The 14,841-nt window shown below is 40.1% G+C and overlaps 2 protein-coding genes and 1 pseudogene across 2 annotated transcripts; 1 reads left to right on the forward strand and 2 right to left on the reverse strand.

Annotated features, from left to right (window-relative positions):
• Nucleotides 1-51: 51 nt before the first annotated feature.
• On the reverse strand, nucleotides 52-3,482 carry LOC4338381 (reticulon-like protein B1). Its single transcript, NM_001420337.1, has 6 exons — nucleotides 3,303-3,482; nucleotides 2,885-3,093; nucleotides 2,283-2,463; nucleotides 1,596-1,737; nucleotides 1,443-1,512; nucleotides 52-600 (listed from the first exon to the last, which is right to left on the reverse strand). The coding sequence occupies exons 2-6, from the start codon at nucleotides 3,081-3,083 to the stop codon at nucleotides 437-439; spliced, it is 756 nt and encodes a 251-aa protein (NP_001407266.1). The 5' UTR covers nucleotides 3,084-3,093; nucleotides 3,303-3,482; the 3' UTR covers nucleotides 52-436.
• A 1,240-nt stretch (nucleotides 3,483-4,722) lies between these two features.
• LOC4338382 (probable calcium-binding protein CML21) lies at nucleotides 4,723-5,558 on the reverse strand. The gene has a single exon (NM_001420336.1). The coding sequence runs from the start codon at nucleotides 5,463-5,465 to the stop codon at nucleotides 4,872-4,874; it is 594 nt and encodes a 197-aa protein (NP_001407265.1). The 5' UTR covers nucleotides 5,466-5,558; the 3' UTR covers nucleotides 4,723-4,871.
• Nucleotides 5,559-12,604: 7,046 nt separating this feature from the next.
• LOC136356739 (uncharacterized) lies at nucleotides 12,605-14,526 on the forward strand (annotated as a pseudogene).
• Nucleotides 14,527-14,841: the final 315 nt, after the last annotated feature.

The following is a 14,841-nucleotide window of genomic DNA, read 5'->3' on the forward strand; positions in this document are numbered from 1 at the left end:
CAAGTGAAGTATGTGCATTGATCACAGAACAAGCATGCAACAGTCAGTTATCAACAGAAAGGACCAAAATGAATTAATCTGCTAATTAGTATGGTCTTCAGCATTCAGAATACCTCAAATAATACATGCAAATAATAATCATAGTAAATTGTGTGTCATATGTATCTTGTGACCAAACAGAAGCTCAAAAATATGAACTGAAAGTTACTGGAACATAAGCAACTACTCCATGTGACCGTCTACAGTGTTCTCCGTACTAGTGCTCCAAAAAAAAACCCGGTTTTCGGATGCTCGAGAATCAAAACCATTTCTATCTGATGTCATCCCAAATATTGCTATAAGATGACAGAGGAAACCCAAATAGACTACTTTGGTGATGTGCTGAGCTGAAGATGAAACATGCAAATTAAGGGGCTTTGGTCTTCAAAGCATCAGTTTAGTGCTGTTTCTTCTCAGCTAACATTGGGATCTTTGAGAGAAGCTTGTGATCAAGCACTGCATATTGCTTCTTGAGCTCGATTAGGGCCTTCTCGCCCACGACATCGACTTCATCTTCGTATTTCTCATACAGCATTGGCAGTGTGTATGCCATCAGGAAAACTGCAAACATGCATCAAATTGAGTGTCTCAAACGACGATGAGCGATAGAGATACAAATTGTTATCTATTGATCTGCATTTCTGATCATAATTTTCAGATTCAGGCTTTTCAGTTTCCAGGTCATCCAAAGAGAAGAGATAGAAGTGTAAGATCATAGCTTTTCAACATTACCTAGTACTAACAGGTTAAATAATTCAATATCCTACCGTAATGAATTTTTTTATCGAAATTACTATTTGACTGACCTGCGTGGAGACACTTTCCCTAAACGTGCATGGAAGAAACAAAACTCAGAGTAGTAATTTTCTATCATGTAACAAATTCAAAAGTGAGAAGGTATTGTTATATATTCGATCTGATGCGAATGCGAGTAGACATCAGAACACAATATTGTGCATTCCCATGTGTTTGTTTTTTCCCCAAACAGTAACCAATGCAAATTCAGATATTCGTGAATAAATCCATCAATTTTGTTTTGCAATCAACATAATTTTCATAATTTGGTAAGGGTGAGTAAAATTATAGAAATTAATGTACATACTTTATCACACAGTTTTTCTATATGCAAAGGGGAAACCTTTGAGTTTTACTTCAATTTTTTGTCAATAGATATGGGAGCATATTTCACAATTCTTTCAGAACACACCTCAAAAAACTACTACTCCCTCCGTTTCACAATGTAAGTCATTCTAGCATTTTCTACATTCATATTGATGTTAATGAATCTAGACATATATATCTATTTAGATTCATTATGTGGGGAATGCTAGAATGACTTACATTGTGAAACGGAGGAAGTAGTAATTTGCAGTGAAATCTGAGAAAGTAAACAATGTGCTTACTGGTGTAAGACAAAGTCAAGAAGCTGAAGCAGCTCCCAATTATAGAAACGAACCAGAGGCCTGCAACTGTCTGGAAGAAGAAGAAGATGCTCCAGTATCACATTGCGCGTCAATTACATGAAAAGGGAATTAATAAAATTAAAAAAAAATTACCATAAGATATGTTTTGAGGTCTTTTCCGGAGGCGACATGGCGTAATGTTAAGAAGGCCTCATTGATTTCTTTCCTCAGAATATGAGCAATCTTCAGGCATTGGACTTCAGACAGAATTGCATCTGGGAACTTTGGAGGACCCCTGAAATTTCTAATATGTTATATCAGCCTCCACAAAGCATGAATTTGTTGTTCTACTCCTCTCCATCCATTACTTGGTAACAAGGGCCGAAATCTCTTTCAAAATTGTTCTCTTTTAAAACTGTACATGTATAGGTTTTGTTCGAAGAAATAAAAAGAGTTCAACGTATACAGTTGAGCAGTGCAGTTGTACATTGAATATATAGAAAACTATATACTGTAATAGAAATGAATTCTTCAGAATAAACAGCTAGCTAGGCAAAAGCAACTAGAGCCAACAAAGATTAGACCAACATGAATAGCACCAAGATGACAGAGAAATGACATGAGTAAACTGATCAAATCCAGATATATATTCGTGCTTTTATTTTTTTTCAGTTACTTCTAAGATAGCTCCGAAATTAACCATTCTATTAAATCAATATTCATCTATCAAGCCACAAATAGATTTTTGTAGGAGGACCAGTTTTCGATTCTTCTGACAAGAACAAAACGAAGCTAAATTGTTAGTAGAAGAAGCGAGAATGAACTAATCATGGGGGTGACCTGTTGATGAAGGAGGCGGCATTGGCCCAGACGAAGCAGACGGTGAGGAAGACCATGAGCGAGTGGCAGAAGAAGGTGAGGAGGTGGTAGCCGATCCCCTCGAACAGCAACCAGATCACGGTCACTCCCGCCAGGATGCTCCCTGACGTCTGCTTGTCCCTCCACAGCACAAGATCAGCAGCTGAAGAGAGAAGATTACACATCAAACGGCCACGAGCAAAAGCGCATATAGTTTAGTGGTTGCACGAATTTTAGATTGGGTTATCTGAGGAACTAAGTTCCTAATTTGAAAAGACTCGAAATTTCCACTATAGGAGCGAATTTTAGATTGGATTGTTTAAGAGGCTAAGTTTCCAATTTAAAAATAGTGCATATATTTAGTTAGATGTAGAGCCGGGCCTGGGTAAAAAATATCCTTCTATAAAAAAATATGAAACGGCGATGAACTTAGAAAAGAAAATTCAGACATTCCAGGATCGATTCTTACGCTGGAAATGTTCAAAACATCCATCCAATTTAAGTAGAATTTGTTCATTAACCGATCGGATTCCGAATCATCAGAGAAACAAGCATTTTCAGGCTAGAGATGTATATGTATGTACCTTTGCCTCCTCCTAGGACGTGATGTAGCGGGTTCGTCCGGCCGAAGAGCCGCTTCTTCTTGGACTTGGACTTGTGGTGGTGCTTCTTGTCGTCGTCGGAGTCCGAGGACGAGGATGACGACGATCCCTTCTTGAACTCATGGATCTTGTCGTTGATCTTCTCCAGCAGCGACCCGTGCTCCTCGCCTTCGGACATCATTCCCTCCCCCCTGATTTGATTTGGTACACAATGGCAAACGAAACATCAAATCGAGGACTGAAATCTTTTTCCACACACGTTAATTTATTCTTCAGAGAAAAAACAACAACAACAACAGAAGAAGAACAATACAATTTGTCTAAATCCAACGCCAGGTGTTGCATTGCATTCACAAAGAAATTATCAACAACGCAATGGTCAAAGATCATGGACACTTACAGTGAGACACAACGGTTTATTACCCTCTCTCGCTCTTCACCTCTATCTCTGTGTGTGTTCTTCCTTGAAACGAAGGAAAGCCTGTGTTTATTCTGGGGGGTTTTGTTCACCTCTCATGTCTCTCTATGTAGCAATGACACTGTTTTTTTTTCTTTTTCTTACGTCTGGGTGGCGTTTCTTGGATCTGCGGGGAGGAAACCGAAATGGCGGTCGGGAGGCAAAGGCGGGGGGTGGTGCGTTATCTGACGCCGGGACCGTTAGGATCCACGTGGACGGTTAGGATTTCGCCACGTGGGTGCTATGGACGGCCGGGATTGCGGTTCATGGGCGGATCGATCGATGGCCGGTACGGCGTCTCACGGGGCGCCGCGAGTATCGGCCTGCAGAGCGTGTGGCCCTCCACGTAACAAGGAGGAAAGGAGGGAAGGTCTAAGGTTGAAAACGGTATGAAACTTGTAAAGTGTTGGCTACTGTTTTCGTCCTGTGGCGGAACGTTATATTTTGATTATGGATTGTTCGAAAATAGAATGGAAATGTTATGGCGATTTTTTTCTGGTCATTTTAATGGTATACTGTTTTCATATGAAATTTTTCAGAAATTACCGTAATCCTTACATCTTGTCAATGTTGGTATACCCCCCTCCGTCCAAATATGATTAGTGCGTAAGGGAGAAAAATATTCCGAGTTTGATCGTCGTTTTTTCATGAATGCTCGTAGTGTCTCTAGCGAGAGGTGAAATGTCAGAGACGGGATAAGCATATCCAATGGAGACATAGGTAATAGGAAACACAACATGTGTGGAAACAAATCGACATTGCATGCAGCTCCTGATATGACGAGTATAATGTTAGTTATTGTATATGTGGGGGCATTAACTCTTTCTTGGTCTTCGTGACAAACATATGCCCTATCATATTTGGATGGAGCAAGCATAATATTACTATGAACTATTAAGTATTTATTAATTATTTTTGGCTATGAATTCTAACTTGATCTACCTACAAAACAAGGGAGAATTTACTACTTGCTATCCTCCAAAATAAACATGCCCAAATGCTACTTTCTAAAATTTTCATGTTCTTTTTGCTACCCGGGTCTCAACCTTCTTCACTTTTTGGTGACGGGCACTATACCAGATCAGTCCATCTGCCATGAACCTAAGGCTGTATTCTTCTCCCTATTTTCTCAACCCACCTCTCTCGTTTTCCGCACGCATGCTTTTTAAACTGCTAAATGGTTTGATTTATAAAAAACTTTCTATATGAAAGTTAATTAAAAAAATCATATTAATTCATTTTTCAAAAAAAACTAGTTAATACTTAATTAATCATACAATAAAACAAACTTCGATTTGCATGGAGGGGAGGTGGGGTTCCCAACCACCTCCTCCGATGATCTCATATGTGAAACCTCGAGATACACAATGGATTTTCTATTATCTTTTTACATCCTACTACAAGGAGAGCCTATACAGGATTGAAACCACAGTTTGCACGATGTATTTGAACAGGAGTGTTTGATCGATATGAGACGAGAAAATCCAATCGCTAGCTACGTACACGTCCGAATTAATTACCAGCGGCCATCATGGCCTTGAATTCCTCGTAGTCGACACGGCCGTCGCTGTCCCGGTCGGCGGCGGCGATCATGTCGCGCACCCGCGCCATGCACGCGGCCTCCGGGAGCCCCATCCGCGACAGCACGGCCTGCAGCTCCGCCGCGGAGATGTACCCGTCGCCGTCCTCGTCGAACACCCCGAACGCCTCCCTCATGTCCGCCTCCTTCTCCTCCTCCGCCTCCGCCGCCGCCACCGCCTGACGACCACCCAGGCCGGCAAGCTCGGCGTGGAGCGCCTCGAATTCGGCGAAGCGGAGCCCCGCCATCCCCGGGGCAATGTACGCCGCGACGACCGCGTCGAGCGCGGCGGCCGCGGGCGGCGCCTCCCCGCGCGCGCCGAGCCGGCACAGCGCGCCCGACAGCTCGGCCGGCGTGATCACGCCGTCGCCGTCGCGGTCGAACATCTCGAACACGCGCCGCAGCCGCAGCGTCTCCGCCCTCCGCCGGTGGGCCGCCTGCCGCTGTGGCTGCACTACCGACGCCGGCGGCCGAGCTGCTGCGGCGCTGGCCGTGAGAACGGACGAGGGCGGCGGAGGACGCAGCATGTTAATGGAGCGCTACTTTGGTTTTCACCAATGTGTGCACGTGTGTACGGAAGCCTAGTTTGCTTGCCTTGTTGGGTCATCTAATGGAAGAGCATCATGTGCGTTCTCGCGTGGTTTATTTTATAGAGCAAGTAAAAATGTAAAATGGAACAGGGCAACGACGACGACACGTCGAGGGTACTACTGGAGTAGCACGTTGTTAACTTTTTTTTATAAATATTTGACCATTTATTTTATTAAAAACTTTTGTACAAAATATAAAATAAATTAAGTCATATCTAACATTTAAAAATAAATCAAGTCACAATAAAATAAATAATAATTATATAATTTTTTTAAATAATTAAATGTATCTTAAAAACGTTATATATTAAAAAAATGAAGGGAGTAGTTTGTTTGTTCGGATATATATATGTGCCAAAGAGTGGTACGCCAGGTACGCATGCGCTTGAAAAATTCTTTTTTGTTTTGGGTTATGTTTTTTATATTTATCGTCTTAATTTTTAACAGTTAGTGGAGACAGGCCGCGGTCAGTGGCTAAAATATTTTATATTCCTTCTAATTCATATTATTAATCGTTTTGATATTTTTCATAGTGAAATCTTAGTAAGTTTGACAAATTTATTTTTTTTATTAAAAAATTTAGCAACATATAAAATATTTATATCCATTAGTTTTATTAGATTTAATATTAAATATATTTTGATAATATATTTGTCTTATGTTGAAAATACCACTGTATTGTTTTTATAAATTTGATCAAACACAAAAAAAAATAACTAAGAAATAAAATTAAAATGACTAATAATATAAAACTGAAGGACAACTTGACACGTACAACTAGCTAGAGTACGTAGTACGGTATGGAAAAACAGCGGCTGTATCTATCCAAAATATTCAGCTGCTGCTTCTGTACGATTTTTACTACTTCTGGAGGAACACTGTTTAATATATTTTTTATATAGCAGGGCCGGTCAAATGATTAGTTGACCGAATTCTATTAAGCTAATAAACCTGCACAAAGAGGGACATAAAGTAATAGTATTTTATTTTATTATTCCGAATTTTATAATTTACCACTTGATATGGACTCTTGATATTTTATAGTATTTTACATGGGGACTTATTATATTTTTTATTCCGAATTTTACTGAAAATTTTATTTTATTTTGGAGTTTTGTATTGCGACCAAATTACTTATTTTATTTTATTTTTATTACGAATTTTAATTAATCCATATTATTTTATTTAATATGTTTTTTTGAGAAAATTTCTTCAATAGGTTGGAATTTGTATGTGACCATATTATTATGCGGCGCACTTAAGAGTGTATTGACGTGTAAGCATACGTGTAAAAAAAAAGAGAGTAACATACTAACATATTAAAAATAACGAACACAAGAAGCGTGAGCCGACAACCTACTGCTCCATTAAACATAAAAACCTAAAACATGACACCTTCACCTCGATTTTTTTTGATATATATTGAGAGAAAAAAAAATCCAAAAATATCATTAACAAACGTCCAAGTTCAACACATATCATCGATGAGTACGAGTTTTAAAAAATACCACCCGTACAAGTGACTTTGTCATAGAAATATCATCGTCGTTTCGTCGTTAGGGTTACATACATCCTGCTCCGTTAAATGCACTTTTTTATCCTATAGCATCTAACATAAGGCTGCAAATGAAATCCTAACAACGATGATATTTCTAGGATAAATTTACGTGTACATTTCATACAACTTGTAGATATTTATTAGAGCTTGGTAATTTTTTTTTTGGATTTTCTCATGTATTAAAGCCAGGGAAGTTTCCGTTTCACTACTATAGAGATTGACTTTGGTGCCGATTATGGCCTTAGGTGCCGGATTCTCAAACCGGCACCAACATGCGGCACAAACGAGGAATCTTATACATGCATGTCAATACACCAGTACATCTTAGGACTAGGAGTATATAAAGACGTACGTACTTGTGCATGGAAATTAACCTAGCAATTCATATACCATCACATTTAATTTCCTTGTTCTAGAGGAAAAAACAAGAGAGAAGAGAATGACGACGACGACGAACACAAACGCGTCTCCTTTTGTAATTTTCGTAGGAAACGCAAGCAAAGCTCGTTGTTGGCTGCATGCTGAATAAAATAAATAGCTTTGCTCAAGTCGTTATCTATCAGTCTACCATTTCCATGCTGTGATATCTTATGTATATATAATATATTTGGTCGACGCGGCCTACACACGGTTCAACCGCGTTGGAAGAAATAAATTAAAATGGAAAGATCGACACGGATAGGGACATAGGAAGCTTCGCTGAAGACGATGATCCAAGAGCTAGGTAGCTTGGCTTTGGAGGAAATCCATATATTATCAACAAAAGTGTATATATTGTAATATGCAACTTTTGTTATAGCATTAACTTACAAATGTGGTTTGGATACACATTCAGCTTTTGTTATAGTATTAACTTAATTAAAAAGTGTATCCTAAAACTTAGTTCTTTTCTTCAACTCCTTTTTTATTAGCTTTTCAAACTGTCAAATGGTGTGTTTTTAAAAAAGTTTCTATATGCAAGTTGTTTAAAAAAAGCAAATAAATCCATTTTTCAAATTTATAATAGTTAATACTTAATTAATCATATACTAATGAGGTTTCTCGTTTCGCGTCCGCAAAAAATTTACCTTCTTTTTGAAGCATCGAACGGGGCCTTGGAAACTTTAGTTATATATAGTATTAACTTAAAAATGTGGTTCGAATACACTTTCAACAGTGATTTTGGTGGGTCAAGAGTTTTCATCTCTTTGAGCATGTATTCATTAATTGGTGTGTACCCGTGGTGTGGTGTGCATGTGTAGTGGAGACCATGCGCGTCTATAATAAAAAAAAACAGTTATGCTATATATATATATATATATATATATATGTTGGCACACAATTTCAAGAAATGAATAGTTTTGGAACTGATGCAATGCTTCATATATTGTACAGCTTTGGTGGATTAAGATATACTTGTATTTTTATAAAGATTATCTGGCACAACTATTTCATGTTCGCATGATCAAAGATGTTTTAGGGTAGTCCTAACCCTCCACATCTACCAATGTCCACAGAATTTATGGCTATCATATAAACAAAAATTTGATGTGACAAGGAAATTAGGGGTGAGAGAGAGAGAAGAGAAACAGTATGTCTCATGCATGAAACGGGCTCGGCGTACACACCAAGGCCCAAGAAACAAGAGAAATCAGCGTTGGGGGCAACTCATCGTTTCTTCCACACACCCGGATTTTACTCGAGCTCCCAATCCACTGTTCTTGTCTCCGTCCCACACGCCAGCTTCTTCTACCGTGCACCGAATCCTCACGAAATTTTGGCATGTTCCCAAGCCTCTTGGTGCCAACATCTTGCTCACCTTCTCTCTATCTGTCTCGCCGCCTCCATTTTCCCCCAATCACCCATCTTTTCCAATCTCTCTCTGCTTGATAGCTAAAATCGGACAAAATAATCCTCAATCACTCATCCCTAAGAAATAAGTTGTCCTAAGCCATGTGCAAGGATGAATACAACAGAATGAATTAAAGAAGTGCCAATCCAAATCCAATCATGCCGCCAGTGAATACTCGCCCCTGTTCTAGATGTTGCCGGTGCTCCAGACACAACTACTCTTGCTAGTGGTGCTTTACGAGCTAGTGGTCCAGTCGTCGGTTTTCCTGCGGCACATGCTCATGCCACTAGTGCATGGTGGCCAGAATAGTCTCCTGGCAAGTCAGAATGGTATGGTGCAAATTTTCCTCCCAAAGACATAGGTTAATCAATGTTGTTAGTTAATTAATGGGTTATATTAGAATGACATTTTTTTTCACTTCAATGAACTCCTGCTAGTTTATTTCTTATCATATATACCTATGTTGAGCTCACTTAGTTACTAGCAATTTCCTACTTCGAGGTTGAGTGATGTCACCATTTATTTTCATCCATTGGATCCTTCTGCTCAACGTAGCAGATTGCTCCCTCAAGGCTTTCTCTCTTGCTCTGTGAGCCTAACGTAATTCCCCACATGGTCCAGCCAGCCAGTCAACAACCTTTTCCCCTTCCCCTCCCCCCTAGCATCGCAGGCGGTGCATTCCCTTCCGTTCGTTGCGCATCACCAGGAGACCTTCGCATTGTGCGTTGCCAAGTCCCTCCCCTTAGGATTTGGATCGTTTGCCTTCATAGCATGAAGGCACGAGCATGCAGTTAGCCCATCATCCACAGTTCAAGCAATCCAACAGTTCACGTTGCATGTGGACTTAACAACATCTAAATTGATATCGGTCTATCAAGCAATCGAACAACTCACTTTGGATTACTTGAACGGTTGTGGGGGGGTTGACTGCAAGCTCCTGCCTTCACCCCCACGAAGGTAGACGATCAAAACCTTCTCCTCATTGATTCGCCTCTTCCTCCATCAAAAACCGTCATATTGTTTCTCTTCTACCATCCCAAGAGGTATATCAAAAAAGAGTAAAGTTTAGTTTTATATTTATCCACCAAATATGTCTTAGTTCCACCAAATATTCCACACCCACATCTTGCATGATCTTGATCAGAAGTATGTTTTGCTATCTTCTTTGGTCAAGATTTTTGACTTAGTAATAAATGTGAATACAAGTGTGCCTTACTTGATCCCTACCAAACTCCACATATTTGACCTTAGAGTAGGGACAATGGCAATATCTTGGTGAGGAATACAATTATACACCACTGAGGGACTGAGAGAATCATTTGAGGAACTTGTTTTTTTTATTGGAAAAAATCATTTGAGAAAATCTCCGGAATAAAAGTTAGACGAGAAATGGGTGAGTAGTGCTTTACTAACTGTTCTGTCTCTCAACCGCCCAAGACAAGGTGAAGCATGATGCCTCACAGTTTAGGCGTATGGGTAAGACACCATGCTGACTGGCATGATTCTGGTAAGAGAACCCATACTATGCATTTTTAACATTCTAGATATATAGCATTGCAGCAACTCCTGATTTGTTTGTTTCATTTCGTCCTTTACTCGGGACGAGCAAAGATTAAAGCTTTGGGGGGGGGGGGGGTTGTTGACGGTCGTTATCGACCAATTTCGACCGTCAGTATTACCCAGTTAATGAAGACTAGCTATGCTTGCAATGCATAATTTCCAATTAAAATATCTACTTCCACTATGTGCTATGATACTAACATATATGCAGGATAAGCATTTATAAATGGAGGAGAATCGACGGAACATAACCGAACAATTAAATGAAATCCATCGAGAACAGACTTATGGGTGGATAGGCCTCTAAACCCATTAAAATAATATCAATTGGGACCAAGCACTACACTACTGAGCCGAGGAATCAACAAGGAGTGCACTTGCCGAGTTGTGGGCTGTTGGGACAGGCTAGGGTTCGGCCGAACCAGCAGCTAGCCCAATCAGCCCAGTTTTTCACCAACTGGTAGTTATCAACGTCCCAAGGCGGTTGTGACCGTTTCTACCTGAAGAAACCGTCGCTGGACACTTGGCGCAAGGAGGTGAAGCAAGAGGGAATATGCTCATTGGATACCTTGAGCATCTCCACACTCCCAAGGCACCTCATGGCCTATAAATACCCCTCCTCTCATTCCATTCACACACACTCAAGAAGAAGATCAAAGAGCTCTCTCAAGTTTAGTAGTGTTCTAGTGCTAGTGGAGTAGGAGATATAATAATTTTCTTAGTCCTCGAGTCTTTAGTAGGGTATGGCTCTAGCAGCTTTTCTATCTTCCTTTATAAGACTTATTAAATTAATATAATATTCTTCTTTATATATCTTCGGTATTTTATCCCCTTTATATTATTTGAGTACCGACTTTATTTTATACTTGTATCGATATAGTTGTTTAGCTAGCTTACCAGAGATGTGCATTGGTGTGGGTCATGGTTGTTAAGTCAAACGAATAATCGTGCTCAGATCGATTAAGTCGGGTGATTTTGACAGTGATGGTTTGTTGGCCCATACATTGGGTGGGCACTGGGCCATATATTGACTAGCTCATTAAGGGGATACTATAGCAAAAAGAGAAGGAAACCCTAGTCCCACTCCCACAGCCGCCGCCAGGCAATCAGCAGAGAGAGAATAGGGACGCGATACGAGCGCTGGCTACACAAGCCTGTGCGCCTGCGCCTCCAGCCAACCTCCTCCTTCCCTCTTGCTCTCATCCTCTTCTATCTCCTTGGCTTCCTCTTCTCCCATCCCAAATCACTGGTGTTGAATGCAACTGGTGGGCAACTGCAATTGAGTTCATCCATTAGGAATCAACCTCGAGGTTAGTTTCAACTTCTCTCCTTTTCCCTAAAGGTTTCTATGGTCTCATGCTATGCTTTGCTTACTCTTTCTTGCTGGTTGCTTTGCTAGTTCTCTTCTCTCACTATCTCATACTCTGCTGTCCAATTTATTGGCCTGATGCAAGTTGTTGCCTGCTCTAGTGCTCTGCTAGATGCCATATGCCCTGCATAGTATATGTTTGTTGGTCTAGTAGGGATGCCCATGTGTGCTTGCTGCAAGCCTACAATGTTGCTTTTGCTAGTGTTGTGTGGACCACTGGACTAGTGGACCTGCTACTTTTGCTAGTGCTTTGTACTATCTAGTGTTATTATATTGGCAAGTAGCCAAGTGTTGTTGCTTTGCTGTTTGTTTTATTCATTTATCTTGGATGGCTTTTAGTGATTTGTCGTTTGTGCCATGCTTGTGCTGTGGTTTTGTACTTCTGTTAGTAACTTGGTCTTAGCAAGTTAGCATACTATATTGTCAATTTGTGAGCTAACATCTAGCACAAATATAATAATTTACAGGTAGCATGGCAGTGACAACGATGGATCAAGCTAACGGCGTTCAAGGCCAGAATGGGAGCAATGAGCTGCCCTATGATCCAAAGAAGGACCCTAAATGGAAGGCCAACTCGAAGGACCCGGGATGGAAGTATACATTTTATCCGGATTTGGAACATAAAAAAAAATATTGCGATGTGTACTTTGTGACAAGAATATGGTTTGTGGAATATCAAGGTTAAAGCGTCACATTCAAGGAGGTCATCCAGAAGTAGAAAAATGTCTGAATTCAACTTAAGAAGTGAGGAATGAGCTTGGTGACCACTTGGCATCTCATTCTAGGAAGGGCAAGGTCATTCATGTTGACTATGATGATGGTGATGAAGATGGACAGGTTGCTGCAGACCATGAGGAAGAAGTGGCTGTGCAAGTCAAGCCACAAGTAAAGAAAGGTTTAGCTACAATAGCTGTTGCTACTATGTTAAAGATATCAGAGCCACCCAAAGGTGGTAAATCTGTTGCTTCAATGGTTCGGAAAAGCCCAGAAGAAGTTGTAGAAGAAAGGCATATGAGGGGTCCTTCTCAAAGAACCATAGCATCACAAAGAAGATGGAGAAGATGAGAGTTGATGAACATGTGCTGATTTTTGGTATGAATGTGGCATTCCATTTAATTGTATCAAGTCAAGAAGTTGGGAGATTTTGTGTGGGTCTATTGGACAATATGGTCCTAGATACATATCAGCCTCTTATCATGACCTTCAGGTGCCATTGCTTGAAAAGGCAAAGAAGAAGACAAATTCAATAAGAGAAAAGCATGAATTGGCTTGGCAAGAATATGGTTGTTCTCTCATGTCAGATGGGTGGATAGACAAAAGAAAACGTCACTTAGTCAATTTCCTTGTCAATAGTCTAGCAGGGACATTCTTCTTGGAGTCTATTGATATATTACACCTAGCAGCTGATGCACAATTGATTGCAAATCTATTGGAGAAGCAAATTGATATTATCCGAAGAAATTATGTGGTTCGGATTGTAAGTGACAATGGTTCAAATTATAAGGCAGCAGGTAGACTTCTAATGGAAAGGATTCCAACTTTGTATTGGACCCCATGTGCTGCCCACTGCTTGGATCTCATGTTGGAGGACATTATGAAAATTCCTATGTTGAGCCCTTCTATTGCAAAAGCCAAGAAAGTTACTACATTTATCTATAGTCACAGTAGGCTTCTTGATGCTATGAGGAAGAAGACAAATGGAGCCGACATTGTGAGGCCTGCAGCTACACGGTTTGCTACTGCTTTTCTCACATTGCAATCTATGTGGAAGCATTGCACTGCTTTGAAAGGTCTTTTTGTGGATGAATGTTGGACTAGTTCCAGCTTGGCTAGAAAGGAGGCAGGGAAAAAGGTTTCTTCATATGTGCTGACAACTGTTTTTTGGAATGGGGTTGAAAATTGCATGAGAGCATCTCAGGCGCTGCTCATTGTGCTAAGGCTAGTTGATGGTGATGAGAGGGCAGCTTTGGCTAAGGTTAGTTATGCTATGGAAGTCGCTAAGAAGAAGATCTAGAGCATTCTTTGTCTCTCAAGGCAAAATTACTTGAGAAGGTGATGGGTATTGTGAGCAACCGATGGGATTCCCAAAGGGATCAGAAGTTATATGGGGCTGCATACTTCTTGAATCCAAAAAGGTTCTTTGAACTTAAGAGTGACCTTGCCAATAGAATGTTGTGTACTAAGCTGAGGCATATGTTCAATGAGGTGTTATGGAAAATGGTCCCTGATGAGGCGAAACAAAGCAAAATAAGCTCGCAATCTGATGATTATGTGAGAGAGGAGGGTGAATGCTTCTCTTCTAAGTTGGCTCAAGCTGACAAGACAAAGAAAAATCCACGTAAGCATCCTCTTTTTTTGTTTGTTTTTTGTTTCAATCTGGCTAGGTGTAAGTGTATCAACTTGCCTTTTCTTGCTGTTCTTTGGTGGTCAGCTTATGGAGGCCTTGCTTTTGAGCTCCAAACTTTAGCAAAGCATATTGTTAGCCTTTGTTGCTCAACATCAGGATGTGAGCGTAATTGGATGCCACTACTCGTGATCATACTATGTAAAAACAACTTCAATCAGATCTGATTGAGCATATCTAGCAAAAGTTTGGGAATTCAAACCAATTAGGTGACTATTCATCATTTGAAGTTTAATTTACAATCTCTATGTTACATAGAGATAGTATGCTTCATATAAAGTTGCAAACTCGACTACATTTTACCCTAGCAGTACCAATTCAGTTAAATATGTTCTCTCTTTTTTTTTTGATGTGAAGCTTCCGCATTATTTTGATATTGACTTGTCTATTACTCTTTTTTTTTAAGATTAGGTCCTGCTATTTTGGTGGTGTTGTGCTGTTGTATGAAATACTCATGACTACTGAAATTTTTTTTCCTTATGTTCTGCATTGAGTCCATTATAGTGTCGGTGTGTGTGGCAGACTTGTGGCTACATATGTTTCTTTATTTTGGTGTTGCGGTGCATCTGGACGAACTACTAATATCATAGA

Source organism: Oryza sativa, chromosome 5, assembly GCF_034140825.1.
Source record: "Oryza sativa Japonica Group chromosome 5, ASM3414082v1".
NCBI lineage: Eukaryota > Viridiplantae > Streptophyta > Magnoliopsida > Poales > Poaceae > Oryza > Oryza sativa.